The sequence below is a fragment of the Acinonyx jubatus genome, chromosome A2 (genome assembly GCF_027475565.1).
Source record: "Acinonyx jubatus isolate Ajub_Pintada_27869175 chromosome A2, VMU_Ajub_asm_v1.0, whole genome shotgun sequence".
NCBI lineage: Eukaryota > Metazoa > Chordata > Mammalia > Carnivora > Felidae > Acinonyx > Acinonyx jubatus.
In genome coordinates this window covers 16,620,557-16,636,063 of record NC_069383.1, presented here as the reverse complement: position 1 = coordinate 16,636,063, position 15,507 = coordinate 16,620,557, and the positions used below count along the sequence as shown (strand labels likewise).

At 43.8% G+C, this 15,507-nt stretch overlaps 1 protein-coding gene across 7 annotated transcripts in view; it reads right to left on the bottom strand.

Moving 5' to 3' along the window:
• Positions 1 to 15,507, bottom strand: part of DGKI (diacylglycerol kinase iota) — a 435,956-nt gene that overhangs the window by 6,705 nt on the left and 413,744 nt on the right. For all 7 annotated transcript variants that reach the window (XM_053218037.1, XM_053218038.1, XM_053218039.1 and 4 more), the window contains 3 exons: positions 13,877 to 13,914; positions 10,258 to 10,378; positions 25 to 61 (listed from right to left, as the gene is read on the bottom strand). In XM_053218037.1, coding sequence (XP_053074012.1) covers positions 25 to 61; positions 10,258 to 10,378; positions 13,877 to 13,914 — 196 coding nt within the window. The remainder of the gene's footprint in view (positions 1 to 24; positions 62 to 10,257; positions 10,379 to 13,876; positions 13,915 to 15,507) is intronic.

Below are 15,507 nucleotides of genomic sequence, written 5' to 3'. Positions count from 1 at the left end.
TATGTAATGGAAGGCAATACTCACGTTTCGCTGTCTGCCATATCCAATAACTCAGAAGGTCCTAAATAAGAGGAAAGTAAGACGTCCATCAAAAAAAGTTGAAAAAATAACCATTAACAACACAAAAAAATCTGTAATCACAGAGTTATAATGCCTTGGCAAGCTGAATAAGGAAGAGCCATTTGGTGATAGGGATAATAAGACTGCCTCCCTTGCCCCCACCCCCAGAAAAGAAAGGACTTCTCTATTCCCCCTCACCAACCTCCCAACCCCCACCAGCCAACATGTGTGAAATGGGAGCTGCATAGGAATGATACAGTCTCTGCCTGTAAAGCAGCTTTCAGTCAACTTGAAGGAATAAAATTAATTGGAATAGAATAAGTGAGAAATAACTAAGTGGCTACCTTGGGAGAAAGGGGACAGTTCAGTGGGCTTGAAGGGTTGTTTATCATTCTCCAGTGGCAGGTTGTTTGAGATGGGGTTTTATACAGACTTTTAAAACTATAAAATACCATAGATATCATCCAGTCTAACATCTATATTTTAGAAACAGAGTAACATTATAGTTTTCAAAAAATTTCCCTTCCAAGACCTGGAAGAAATGTTATACATAAACACCCAGTGATTATAGATACTTCGTTAGGAATTGAGATGTCTGGTGAGTTTCTGCACTGCTGATGTTTTATTTGTTCACCAACTAATTCATTCAATCTGCAAACAATTCTTGGAATGACCACCTTTCCACTCTCTGCACCACTGCTTTCCTCCCCAACCCTCCCTAACTCTAATTGGCCTGCAGGTATCAGTTGAGACACATTCTGCATCAAACCCTGCATGAGCCCACTCCAAATACTGCATTAAGTGGCCTGCCTATGTATGTGCACTCCCACTTTGGACACCAAGCCTATGTTCTGTAATTGGGAGGGAAAGATAATTTGTCATCTAAATTGAGACTATACCACACAGGTGGGGCTATACAATTACCTTATTGATCAAGACATTTAAACCATATCAAAACCACCTGCTGATGTGTCCCTCCACTAGTCTCTGGTAAATCCCCTGACGTCGTGGCCTATGCCTCATCCACCACTATATCCTTCCTTGGTGCCTGGCATTGAACCTAGTACCAAGGAGATGCTTAAATGTTGGGGTGAATTAATGAAGAAGTGTGCTTAGACACGCCAAGCACCGTTCTAGGTATTGAGCATTTTAGTCTTTAGAAATACTATCCTGTTCATCTGCTGTCTTTACTGTCAGATATCATTATTATTGAAAACGTGCTTAGGCGATTACTTATTACATAAAAAAGAAGAAAGGGAAGAGGTTAGGACTCCCCATCCATGAAAGTCACTGGCCAAGAAGATGGCTGAGATGTTATGGGACCTTCACAATCCTCCTGGCCATCTGAGAGCTACCTCATCACCTTTACCTCCTCTTTCACAGAAACTGGCCATCAAGGCCAGGTGAATCTTCTCTTGCACCATCTGCCCTATTTGTGTCTCCTCTTTGTCCTATTTGACAAACAGGCTTCCTAACAGGTCTCTGTCTGGAGCATAAGAAAAGTGAAAACATTAAGAAAAGTGAAAAGCCTCATATCATTCAGATTTCCAGGTTTCCAATTCAGCATATTGACTGCTTACTCCCAAGTATTTAAACATGAAAGTTCACCGTCTTTCATCTGGAACTTTCATCTGGAACTGTTCCCAGGTTCCGTTTTTCACGTTAGCTAATCTGGTAACTGCACCATTACCCACCCATTTCTCAGGCCCTCCCGGTACCCAGAGCTTGTTCCCTCCACTCTCCCGATCTGAAACAGCCTTCCCTTTTCTAGACACATACCTAAGTCTTACCCATTCTGTAAAGCCCAATCTGTGACAAGGTCTTCTGAAAAGACCAGTCTGCACAGAAGGGATCTATCCCTTTCTCGGAAAGCCTGTAGCACTTACTTGGTTCTACCCTTTTGCCATGTATTTGATTTTCAGTCATATGCCTTGTCTCCCTAAACAAATTCTTCTAAATCTCTGCAGTGTAAGAATATTTATTATTTCCCTCTAGCATTATCATATCCCTCTAGCAACTATCCTGCATTAAGGATTTAACAAAGACTTGACTCATTTATTTTTGTCCCTCAACAAACTAGGAACATTTGTCTAAGGAAAAATGAACAATAATTCTCACGACAAACAAATAATTCCCACAACAAACACCCGAAGAAGTGCAGAGCAGTATAGCGCCGTGATGGGTCCTAGAGCTGAACCTCCTTGCTCCAAAATTCTGGCTCTACCTACCACTTACTGGACCTCGTGCAAGTTCATTTAATCTCTCAGTCCTGGCACACTACATGCCAGAAGGTTAGATATTAAGTGTCCTATTCTCTGGCATAATCCAGGAGGTTACACTAAATCAAAATGTGGACCATCAGTAAAGGAAGGAAGTGTACCGGACTCTGCATTTCCTTCCATTTATTTCTGAAGCCACTTGTTGATTCAAATTTGATGTCCTGAGAACCAATACTCCAGACCTCCTCAGTTGCGGGCAGGGCATTCTCTGCAAGGCTAGGAACAAGAAGGCTTACAGGGCCCAATGCCCTCTTCGGCAAACCCTTGGAGCAATTCATGTGGAAAGGAATTCCATGAATACGAGCAACCCAGCCTCACTGGCAGCTCTGTTCCCACCATTACTGCTGAGTGCATGCGGATTTAGGCACCAGAGGCCCCGCCTCCTTTCCCCCTTCATTCTGTGCTCAGGGCTGCACCCATGGGGGGGTCCACGGACTCCAGGATCCCTGCCGCCATGTGAGAGTTTGTGGAACCAACTCAATCTGCGCTAAAATGGCAATTGTTTGACACTCTGAAAGGGGGGACAAGGAAGAGAAAGGACCTTGTTCCTCAAGTATCTGACAAGAATCACCACAAATGCAGCCAATGCAGAACAATCCCAGAGCTGATTATCCAATTTATGAGTCAGGCAAGCCTGTAGCTGCTTATCACTTCCCCCTTCTCTCCTTTTGACCTGCTGCAGCAGACAGGGGTGAGAGGAAGAGGTGCTGATCTTAAAACAGGATACTTTTGCTTAATTAAAATCTGATGAAACTCCAATTACAGGTTTCTGGAATGAAATGGGCTCTGGAATGATGGACTTAATTAACCCAAACCTTCCTCCTCTTTCCACCAGTACAGATAATCACAAAAAGAGCAGAACATTTTGCATGCTGGCAGGTGAATCCCCAATGCAGAGGGAAGGGTGGCAGTGAACTGATGACAGACAGGCGTAGGGGGCTATTTTTAGCAGTACAGGTACCTTTTCTAGAAATGTCTTAACCTGCTTTAAAATAACCGTGTTGGCATAATGCTAGCAAGAAGGGGGGGGGGGGGTGCGGAGGAGGAGCTGAGAAGAGGACTGAGTGCCAGGTACAGCCCAAGAAGAGGCTGGAGTTTCCCTCCCTATGCTGCTTCTAGTGGCCTGCTGGGAGCTGTAGTATTTCAGGCTGTTTACTAGTGCCCTATGCAGGTTAGCAGCGTCAGTATAAGGTCTGCAGAGAGGGGGCATGGCCAGAGAAACAAAAATCATCTGCACAGACTGCAAAAATGCTCTTTAAAGGAAACACTATTTTAAAAATAGCACCAGGATGCCTGGGTGGCTCAGTTGGTTGTGTGTCCAACTTCGGCTCGGGTCATGAACTCATGGTTCACGAGTTCGAGCCCCGCGTTGGGCTCTCTGCTGTCAGCACCGAGCCCACCTGGGATCCCTCTTGTCCCCCTCTCTCTCTGCTCTCCCCCGGCTAGTGCTCTCTCCCACTCTCTCAGAAATAAAACTAAATATAAAATAATAAATAAATAATAAAAAATAGCATCTATGATTTTTTGGGAAAGTTCATTTGAGTGTCACTAATAAGGGAGAGAACAAGAGAAAGAAAAGAGGATGGAATTCTTTCAGTTTAGATCAATGGTGAATATTTGGACCTAGAACTTATTTTATATTTTAGATCTACACTGTGAACATCACGCCATGTCCCTTCGGGAATCTGAAGGAGTACCATTACATTGTTAGCAGTGAACTCAGTTATTCCCTGAATATAAAACCAAGTCTTGGTTCACTGCTGCCTCCTAGGGTTTGCTACAATGTCCACACTCAACCCCACATTTGACTTGTACCAGAAAACAACTGTTAAAATCTGACTCAAGGGGCATGTGTGCCAATTTCTCCATGAAGTTTTCAGAGGCAGACAATCGCTGTCCCTTCAGAGCCCTGCATTAGCTGTCATTGGAACTCTGCAGGTAATGCTTCCATCAAACTACCCTGCGAGGTGGTTGTGTTTCATTTCCCTCACCGGGGTTTAGAAATATGGAGGGCAGAGACCAGATGTTACACGTGAGTCTTGGCAGGTAACCTGACCTCACTCTGCTTCGGTTTTCACCACCCGGCAGGTGGAGAGAAGAGAACTCCCTACATAGGGTTGTTTTAAGAATTAAGTATGTGAATACATATGAAGCATTTAGAGCAATCAAAGTTAGCAGTGACTATTACTCTAACATTTTTTCTCAAAAGTTCATGGGACAGAATTCATTTTTTTTATTGAATGAATGAATGAAAGCCATTTAAAAATCAATGTGGATCCCAGCCAGTATCATATTTTTTTTCTCAGAGAAAGACCCATAAACGTAACATGGATTCAAAAGACTGTGCTATATGGGAAATGGTCTGAAAAGTCAGGGGGGAACAGACGTATTGAGAAGATCTACGCATCAGTATTCCAGCGAAGCCGGGGAATGCGAAAGGAAGCAAAATTTCACAAATCTCCCAACGTGAGAAAGTGAACAGTGAGGTTAAGTAGTCAAGCCTTCTAAATGGCAAGTCTGCTGCCTGGGCTCATTCCATTGGCTCTTCCGTTGGATACCCCCCCCCCCCCCCCCGCCGCTCTTGCTGCTACAACCTTATCATCAATATTGTGCTTGTATTATATATGATGTGTCCTTTGTCGCACGCATCCTTTAATTTGCTTCCCACACCAAGGCATCCAAACCCCCCTTGCTATCCCTTCCACCTCTCCGTGGCCTCTCTGTCCGGGACCTCATTTCCCATTAGTCTCCCCCACGCTGCCAGCAGACCATTCCAAATCCTCCTCTGCCCCAGGACAAAAGCTGCACAGATGTGGGGAGAGCTGGCACTGGGAACTCGAACCGCACCGTCATCCTGTCCCAGCGGGACGGTGGTCCTTTCTCTCGGGGACCAGAGGCAGAAAAAGGGGGGGGGGGGTAAAAATAAAAGAAAAGAAAAGAAAGACTGAAGACAGAAAAGGAGAGAAGACAAAATAAGCCATTGAAATCAAAAAGGAAATGCATGAGTGAGATTTCTATCAGGACGCGCAGTAGGGGGGCAGAGGGGTGGGAGTGGGGGGGATAAAAACAAAGGGGCGAGATGTGCGGGGTGGTAAAAGCCTAAAACAACACAAAAGTCCCTCCGAGGGGTTCAAGGAGGGAGGAAGGAGTGGGGAGAAAATATGGTTGAAAGGAGCTGAAAAGCGGGAGCCACTGGGGGCCCGGGAATGGAGCCCCTCGCGTCCTTCCCTCTCCACCCTGGCCCTGTGGGATTGCTCTCTGTCTTCCTCTTCCATTCTCTCTGCAACCCTCCAAATGCCCAAATTCCAGTTATTCAGAAAGGAAAACAGCAGGTTGTGTATTTGAGAGAAAAGGTCCCAAAGAAGAAGGACAGAAAACAATTCCAGCCTCCTGTGGCTTTTCAGAACTCACCACACATCTCCTGCCCCTAGCCCCACAGCCCGGTTTCCAGAGAACACTTAGGACAGAAATGTGTTGTTTACTGTGGTGTCTGGGGGAACAGCTAATCTCTCACGACTCCTGCTCAGGGGGCGCCCTCCCGACTGTAGACCCCACTGCTCACCACAAATAACCAGCGAAGAGGTGGGCAAAGCAGAGGGGGAGAGGGGCTCCCACCTGAGCAAGGATGCAGGACAGAAAACCAGCCAGTATGCTCTCAGGCAACTTGCAAAGTGCCTACCGATTTCTCCAGAGCCCGGTCATTAGCACATCTTTACAGTCAGGTCTTCGAACAGGTTTTAGGATTTATGGCATATGAAGTCACAGGAAAGACTTAAACCAAATTAAAAAAAACAAAAAACAAAAAACTAAAACTTCAAAAGATCTGCAGCATTCGAGAGATGAGGAGGAATGTCCCTCTCCAACTCTGGTGCAGTGTAAAATTTCCACTTTTTTCCCCATTTACATGAATTCATACTGATCAGACCTGTGTACCACAAAACTGATGCTAGCTTATAAACATAATGCCACAGTCTGATACACATCCTGAACCCCAGCCTCACTAAATTCTCTTAGATAAGGCTATTTTCCTTGTCAGACCAAGGGGATTCTAGAGCCATCATCATGTTAAATTAGGAGAGACTATTCCACTGAACAGAGATCACATTAAGGTAATGGGTACAGAGAAGAGAAAGGGTCATGTTTCCCGTGTGCTTGTCCTTGACTTCAAGAACACTGTAATTTACAGGGGTTTCTATAACTTAAAAGAGATGCGTTTTTCAAAATGCACAGGCTAATGAAATTATATCAGCACCTAAAGATACGAAAACAAACAGCAACAATAAAGACAGTTGAGCTGAAGCGCTTAGCTCTTAAGAACCTGCTGGATTAGACTGGCTACGCCAAAAGATTTCGCATGTGTATTCCTGAATAAAGAGAAATAATGAGATCAGTGTTAGGGAGATGGAATTGATGAGGCCTATCAGGTTGGCTAGTACTAATTTCAATAAAAATCAACTGCAATTTAGTTCCTATTATTTGGCTATGGTACTAAAAGGTTAAAAATCACCATCCTTCAAAATTGCAGTGATTCTGGGACTAGACAGCATAATGAGATTTTATTTCCCAACAGAAAGATGGATTGTGCTTCGTATCTCCAGTCTCACTCTAAGGTATGTACCGGCCAATGAGAGATCCTGGTGAGGCGGGGAGGGTATCAGATGCCTCCCGTGACCTTGGGAATGGCTTGCCCATGAGGCAAGTAGAGATGTTTGGAATCTCAAGGGTTTTTTTCCCTCATTATCATAGTTATTAAACATATTATTAAAATCGAACCAAAAAAAATCCTGGAAAAATAAACACCCCCTCCCCCAAAATTATGTTAATTTTGCTTTGTGTCCTTCCATTTTGACAGAGAGAGCTGTATTGTGTGACTCACGCTTTGCAAGAGGTGCTGGGGGTGGAAGAGACACAAGTTGAATACTGGGGTGTCAGGCTTTGGTTACAGCATGAAGAGACTAACGAAAGTACCAGCTTGATTTCACATCAGGCAAAGTAGGCGTGCACCAGTCCACAGATGGGGTTAGAAACAGCAAGCTTTTAGAGGCCCTCTTATTTAAGGCAGTGGAAAAAGTAGTGGGGGAGTGAAAATCCATGGGTCTAGACCAATATCATCTCATGCCCCTGGGGACATGCAACGGAGGAGAGGGGTTTTGTTTTTGTTTTTGGTATAAGTGTGTCCCAAATATTACATGGGTCATGCTTATGCTAAAAAGAGGGGAAACTGTTGTTAAAGAACTTGCAAATTCAAAGAATTATTGTTGCTAGTCAACCTTAGGACTGAGAACCAAAGGAACATATAAAAGCAGAGGCCCAGGGGATTCTGGGTGACACAGTAGTTCAGGACACTGAGAAGGTAGGCTCACCATTTTCAACTGAAGAAGATAGAGTTAGGAAGGTGGTAGGTTAAATCTGGCCAAAAATTATTTGCAGCTCCTCTCACAGAGCAGTGGGGGCCATTTCCCCCCTCCATGAGTCAGGGCCAGCCCTGTGACCGTTTTAGCGGACAGAATACTATAGAGATGATGCAGAACTTTCCAGCCTGCCCACAGAACGTCTGGAAGCTTCCATCTTCCTGGAGCCCTAGGACTGTCATGCCATGAAGAAGCCTGGGATACAAGGATAGGTATAGAGAAAGGCTCCAGGTGTCCCGGGCATCCCAGCCATCTCAGCTGAGAGCCCCAAACATGTTGGGGAGTCCCTCTTCAATACAGACTCAGTCACAAGTGTGGTTCCCTGCAGCCTCTTGAGTGAGACCAAGTGAGATACCAACAGGTAACTGATAGAGGTTTCCAGAACCCATGGCGGGGGCGAGGGGGACGTGGAGATGGAATTCTAGCTCTTCAGGAGAGGTAGAAGAAGAGAGAGAGACAGAGACCCTAAATTGTGTTAGCATTCAAACAGATGGCCAGTCTCACACCTAACTCCAGAGAGGAGCTGTGGGTATTGAACAGCTTAAGATATGTGAGCAAGCATTCAATCCCATTGGGTAAAGGACAAACGAGTAAGAAAGGATTGAGAATGGTCAAGAAGACAGCAACCAGGAACACCTTCACTTGAGCTAAAGACAAACTGACAGTCTGTATATCTTAAGCACATCTGCATTTTGTGCAATAGAAACCCTGAGCTCTTTTCTATTAAGACAAAAATAATCACAGAAGCTCTGTGCTTCATTGCCCGCGGGGCCGGGTTCTAACATTTGCTTTTGCCTCTCGCTAGCTTTGGGAGAAGTCACTACGGGGAAGAGAAAACACCTATGATTTTGAGTGTGTGTGCGTGCGTGTGTGTGTGCGTGTGAAGGAGGCAAGCAGAGATCATGCCGCCATTGCTTTGTAAGTCTTGCCCAAAGAGAAACGCTTTCATTGCAGGCGGTAGAATGGGCAGGGGGACAGGAGATGAAAAGACGCACACCGCAGACACGGTACCAAGAACACAGCCAACCACCCAGGCTTTCCAAAGTACACTGGCTTGGGACTGTCAGGCCCAGCGTGCAGGGGGCAAGAAATGCTCTAATAACCACCATCCGACTTCAAACACCTTTTCTTTTTCCTAAGCCATTCTTTCCACCATCACTCGGGCCAAGGTTTCAAGGAAACTCTTCATGGTGAGGAGGAACTGAGGACAAAACAAGGTGTGTCAAATGTAACTGACAATCGATGTGTCACATCCCGACATAGGATATGTTCAGTAGAAGCATCTGAAATATGAGAAGTGTGTGACAAATGGCAGCTGTGTTATCTACCTGTGGCTTTACAATAGGACTTAAACCATCTATATAGAACTGTTTTCAATTTCATTCTGCATATGATTATATTTTTTCACCGGAAATTGCCTGAAACTAGTGACTGTATCGTGCACGTGCATGCGTGTGCATGTGTGTGTGTGTCCACTGCTCTATAACAGGTAGTTCCTGTTAGGCACTCCACAAACATCTGTGGAATGACTGAAAGGAGTAAGACGTGTGTTGAACTGAATAAAGGAGGAGTAAAAAGTAACGTGCAAATGTGCATGTCTACTAATATGCTTACTATTTATGGCCTGAATTTGGATGCCACAGGGTCACTGCCGGGGCTCACAGAAAATCTTCCAAGGTCTCTGTGTACCTATACCTAGCAGAGCTAGAGGCTAATCCACTCCTGCTTCCTCAAAAACACCAAGCCAGGCAGATTTTTTCCCCTTTACTCCTGTTCTTTATTCCTAGAGACACTATTGCTTCTCGGCCTTTTGGCTAAGATCAAATGTAGTATTCCTAGAGACACTATAAACATGGGAAGCTGAAAGTAATGGTCAAGATTTGGTGTCCGTTCATGTGTTTATGCCTTTAAAGGGCCATTAGGGGAAGATGCTAACGTACATGCTGCATGTCGAAATCACCTAACCACAGAAGACACACGAGTACCAGATGTTTTCAAAGAGAATGAAATGTGGCTTAATTTGATAGATGAATGAGATTCAAACCGGAAAAAGGGAGCAAGAGAGAGAGACAGAGAGAGACAGAGAGAGAGAGAGAGACAGAGAGAGAGAGAGAGAGAAGCCAGGAAGCTGGGGGGAAGAAAAACACATGCTTATCATGCTATCAACACGAATTTGGTACCTCGTCCCAACCAGTCAACTTAACGCTCTTCACAAAACAATACAGCATATTACATCAGGTGGCATTTGATTTTGTCTTTTATTTTTTACTTAGCTCAAAAATATCCTGCAAAGACCTTGATATGAAAATTATTTCTATGAAATGTTTGATTATGGTGACCGACATGTGTCAGTGGTCTGCAATTCTGTCTGCCTCCAATAAGCAGGGGGAGTGAGCTAAAATTTGGAGAGCATCTCTACCATTCTGAACATAGCCTGGAAGAAAGTCAATTTAGAAAATTCAATTATTGCATGGAGAAGTGATCCTTGGTTCACTGTACCTACTCACCGTGGTCAAGGATATATTTCACAATCTCCCCGTTGCCGGTTTTAGCTGCATGGTGAAGGAGTGAACAGTGGTCTGGTCCCTGAATTAGCAGACTCCCTCCGTTTTTATAGCTTTCTATTAGCTGCAAAAGAGACATAGGAAAAGAAGCTCAGGCAGGGTCCGGAACAAGGAAAACAGTTAACCGGTGATAAAAAGAAGAGTGATGAAGCAAACCACAAACGTTTCTAGCCGCAGAGGACACAGAAAAGTCAAAGGGAGGAAGTAACATTCCCAGTCTGTGTTATCACTCAATTGGATGGCCAGCATCTCACCTGACTCGGGAGAGGGTCTGTGGGCACTGAACAGCCCAAGGAAACTGAAACATGCTGAGTTACTTATTTCTTTTCTGCTTTGTGTCTTTTTCTTTTCTGGGCACTGGTCTCTGTCCCAAGGGAGTGAAGGGCAGCGAAGAGAATAAACGTTTTCCTCTGTTGGCTGAGCTCTCTCCTGAGTCAAAGGATAATTAAGGCTGCAGACAGGAATAGCTTGGTGTCCCGTAGCTCAGCGCCTTTCCTTGCCCCCAGTTTTTCTTCAACCTCTAATGAACCCAGCTACCAAATCCAGAAGCTGCTTCCCATTTTCCTGCGGGAGGTCACAGCACACGTGCACATAGCAGACACGGGCACACATCTGCACGGCCTCACTTCTTCACCCTGATCTGCCGTCCAGCCTCTCACCTTCTATTAACCACCCAACCCACACCCAAGAAGGCTAGAGATGACCCACAGGGTGAGAACCAAAAGGATTCAGGGAATGTAGTAGTAGACACCTAAAACACCTGTGAGAACAGACTAGAAAAAACCCCACAGATTTTGTAGCCTGAGAATCATGTGGTGAAGTGAGGATGTGGTCTAATTTCATGAAATACTGAACATTATAGAAAGTGTAAGTGGGTTTCCGTTCTCCAAACTGCAGTACAGCAGGACACAGAGTCTTTCTGCAGCTTATAAAGGGTAGTTTTAGGACAAATAAGAATAAAATAATCCAGAAGGTACCAAGCAAAAGGAATGTAACTATCACCAAGAAAGAATTAGATGGCACATTTTATATATATATATAATATATATAAATATATATATAAATATATAATATATATAAATATATAAAAAAATATATATATATAAATATATATATAAAATCAAACATCTCATAAGGTCAAAGAGTCAACTCATAATTCTGATTTCAGTCAAATCCAACCATGGAACTGCCATGTGCCAGATTCCAGGGAAACAAGTATAAACAGGACTCAGTCACTGGCCTCAAGACCTTGCAGTCCATGGGGGAGACCGATGTGCAAAGACAGACACAGAAATGGAGAACAACATGAGGAGGTTATTAACGGGTAAAGAAGAGTCACAGAAGACTTTCCAGAAAATAGATCAAAAAGGAATAGCTGAATGGATGTAAAGAACATACGGGGACTTTTATCTCTAAAGTACAAGGCTACAGGACAGCAAGAGGTAGCTAATGGTTTTCCACAAAGAATCTAAACATGTCCACTACTGCTCGACGATAGTCTTACAATGATACTCCCTTTCTTTGTAGGCAGAGGCACAAAGGATTCGGGCTCAACAGAGAAGCACAGGCCCATCCATCAGCTGCCTTGATTGTGCCTTTCTGTAGTGTTTTTGACACTGTGGCCCTTCAGTTAGTCCATGGGTATCTTATGCTGCTGAGTTACACAGCAACCACTCCCAACAGCCTTCACACCGACTCCTGGGTTCTTCTGTTCTCTGCTATTTGGTGTGCACTTTCTCTCTTACATACACACAGTTTAATAGTTAATGTGTACTGTGCTTTCTGCATGGAATAGAGACATAGAAGAAGATGGGGAAGAAGAAAGAAAAGGGGAAGAAAAATACTTGGGAGGGAAAGAACGTAAAAGAATGAGAAAGAAACACCCTAAGTCATTATATTTCATCTCCCAATAAATAAGGTTAAGTAACTTCTCAGGCACTTAGGAAATGATTATAACAGAGAAGGTAATAAGACAATCCACCGAATACAGTAATTTCCCATATTTCAAATAGTTCTCTATTAAGGATGAAAAAAATGTGGCTATATACCCAGGGACCTGGAAAATATGTTGCCTAGGCTAAAAGCAGAGGAAAAATCAAAAAGGATTTCAAATATAGTAGTTTTGCAAATAATTTGTGGCTTAGAAGCTCTTTAAGAGCAGGAATCACATCTTACTGCCCAAAGCATCTCGCATAAGGCTTTGCAGGGAGTATAGGATAATATTGGTTTAATCCACCGCAGGGCAACAGCATCAAACTCCTAGGTTCACCACTTGGAGAGCACTTTTCTCTTGTGGGTGACAATGGCTGGTAACATTATGACCCAGACAGTGGCACAGGCACCACTTCCAGGATTATGTGCCTAAGACGGCAGTTTATCAGGATGCTTGGGACCTCCTAACTGTTTGTTTCCTATTAGTAACCTCTTCATACTGTCGCACAGGGGGTTCTCAGTTTATATGCATTCAATACATGCACTTCAGAAGAAGCTGCACACAAGGTCAGTGCTTCTCAGCTTTCTTTTAAGGCTCTTGGTTTCTCAATCTGCAATGGCACCCTTCTCCACAGGCTGGCGGGTACAGCCTCTGTCTCCCGCAGGTGCCAATATTACAGAGCAGATCAAGCCAGTGTGGGTTACAGAGGGATATGCAGGTCGTCCTAAGTCCCAATGCCTGAAAATGACATGAAATTAAATATAACTTTTAGAATACTTATAGACTGCACACACTTTATAACAATACTTGCATCTCCACTATGTTTATTAAAAAGACACAGACTAACACTACTAGCTGGCATTTCAGAGTCGCTTCTATGTAATAAAAACAGTCTTAAGAGCTTTACGTGTATCGTTAGGTTCAATTCTCATGACAAAGGATAGAGGCAACATTATTCAGTTTTACAGATGAAGAAACTGAGGCACAGAGAGAATTAAATACAGTCACACATACAATGAATGGCAGAGCCAAGATTTGAACGCGGGCAGTTTGACTCCCAAATCTGTATTCACTCCAGAGGCAGCAGTGACTACTTCCTTCCCTCTGAACTAAGAACATATACGCAGAAATGAAAATGTTCAAAGGAGATCAGACCAAGCATCTTCTTTTGGTTAACTGTGATCCCTGAAGGACAAATCTCTAATAATGTTAGAAGCTGGAGGCTCTGGCCCGGAGAGTGTATTTCTGGGTATTATCCATATAATGCATTCATTTCAAGACCTGTCTAAAAAGAAACCTTAAAACTCCAAATATCAGCTCCTAGATAGCGGGAATTTGGGGCACTGTGAGCATTGCATCCTGGGAACATGCAGTCCATGTTATGAGTGGAGGAAACCAGCGCAGTACCCCTGCACACATCCTTTGCTGTTAGGAAATGTGGAGATGCTATGAAGACTCCTCTGGCCCTCTCTGTCCAGTTCCCCAAAGAACTTCATTCCCCTTTCGAGTCGGCTAGCACCGCAGAGGGATGGATGATAGATGACATACGAGAGATCATGAAAATGTGGTGAGAAATGAGGTTAAAGTTGTTAAAGAATCACCAAAAATTTTGGTAGGAAGATAGCTTACCTTCATAAGATCACCAGCTATTACTGCCTGCAAAATTGCTGTGAAAGACAAAAGAGAGATGTCCCATTAGTAGAAGACCCTCTCATCAAAATACCACAAAGGGCTGGAACTATATTTTGCCAAAATAGTCTACATTTGGGGTAGGAATAAGGGAAAGAGAAGCATGCCAAGAATCTTGCATTAGGCTAAAGCCTTCTCTTCACCCTTTCCCTGCCCATCCTGTCCAACACTCTAGAGTCTACCTCAACACCCCCTCATGAAATTTGGAGTCACAGAGATTAGGTTCAGATCTTAGCTCTTTCACAAGCTGTGGAACAATGGGTAGATCATGGAACCCCTCTGAATCCAGTTTCCACATAAACATCAAGTTTAAATCTTACAGAATTACTGAAATGATTAAACCATATGAATGTTCTCAACTCATCTACTGAGGCAGGCTAGGTGCCTAACCATGATTTTTTTGCTCCCTTCTTTCCAGTTCCTTCTACTGTATCCTCTTGGAGTTCCAAAAATTACTAGTAATTTTGTTATGTAATGAGAAACAACTATCCACTTCTATGGAAATAAAGAAGACTAAAGGTAGTAGAGAGGGGACATGTATACTTGAATTCTGTTCCGAGGAAAATGATCATGTGGTCAGCATCTCATCCACTGGCAACTCAAATGGAAAGAACTCTGAGAGTCTTAGGAAACCTAAACTAATTGTAAAAATATGTAGCTTTAGGGGCAAAACTAGAAGTGCATGTACATACAGGTTATGTGGGAGACAAAAGAGGAATGAGAAGAGAAAACTGATTAACAAGGGCAAGAAGATGTGAGCATCTAATGACAGCAATGATTCCCCAAGGGAACATTTGTCTTAGGTTGGAAATGGTCCCTTTAGAAAAATAAATACCTAGATTCTAAAACTACTCAAAAAAAAAAGATTATTTTAAGGCATGAATGGCATAGAATTTTAGAAGAGAGTAACTGAAATTTTAAATTTCTCAGAGTGGCATTTTATTCTCATTTACTCTCACGTAGAGTTAGCCAAAAATGCTGTGTTGTGCATCCAAATGCACAGAGCCCTGGAGCAGCACTGACAAGGCCCTCCAGGTTTTCATACTGAGTACTTACCAGTCCCGAGTGATTGGATGCACCGCAGGCAGGTTAAACCCATTCACTGGCCCAGGGCTGAAGGCCCTGCCCTTGACCACAGCAGAAACCATGAAAACCCATGGAAATAAGAAGGGCCACTTGAGCACTCGAGGAGGACACAGACAGAAAGACAGACATAAAAAGGAGGAGAATGGGAAAGAGGAAAGAATGTTTCCCTTTCCATAATGAGCTGCAAGCATCTCCCTAGGGTTCCTAGCACAATGCTCTGTACGGTATTGATGTGCAACGATTAGTTGCAGAACTGACTGAAGGCAGAGAGAGAAAAGGAGCCAGATGGGAGAGAGATAGAAACAGAAAGGAAATTAATGTCAGAAGAATCCAAAGAAAACACATGCCTCACTCTTCTTGCTATAGATGAGGACACTGGAGTTCAGAGTAAAGTGACTGTCTCGGGGCACAGAGCCAGTAGTGGCCCAATCGCGGCCATAATGCAGGTCAGTGTCCAGTCCAGTCCTCTGTCCAGTGCCCTCTGG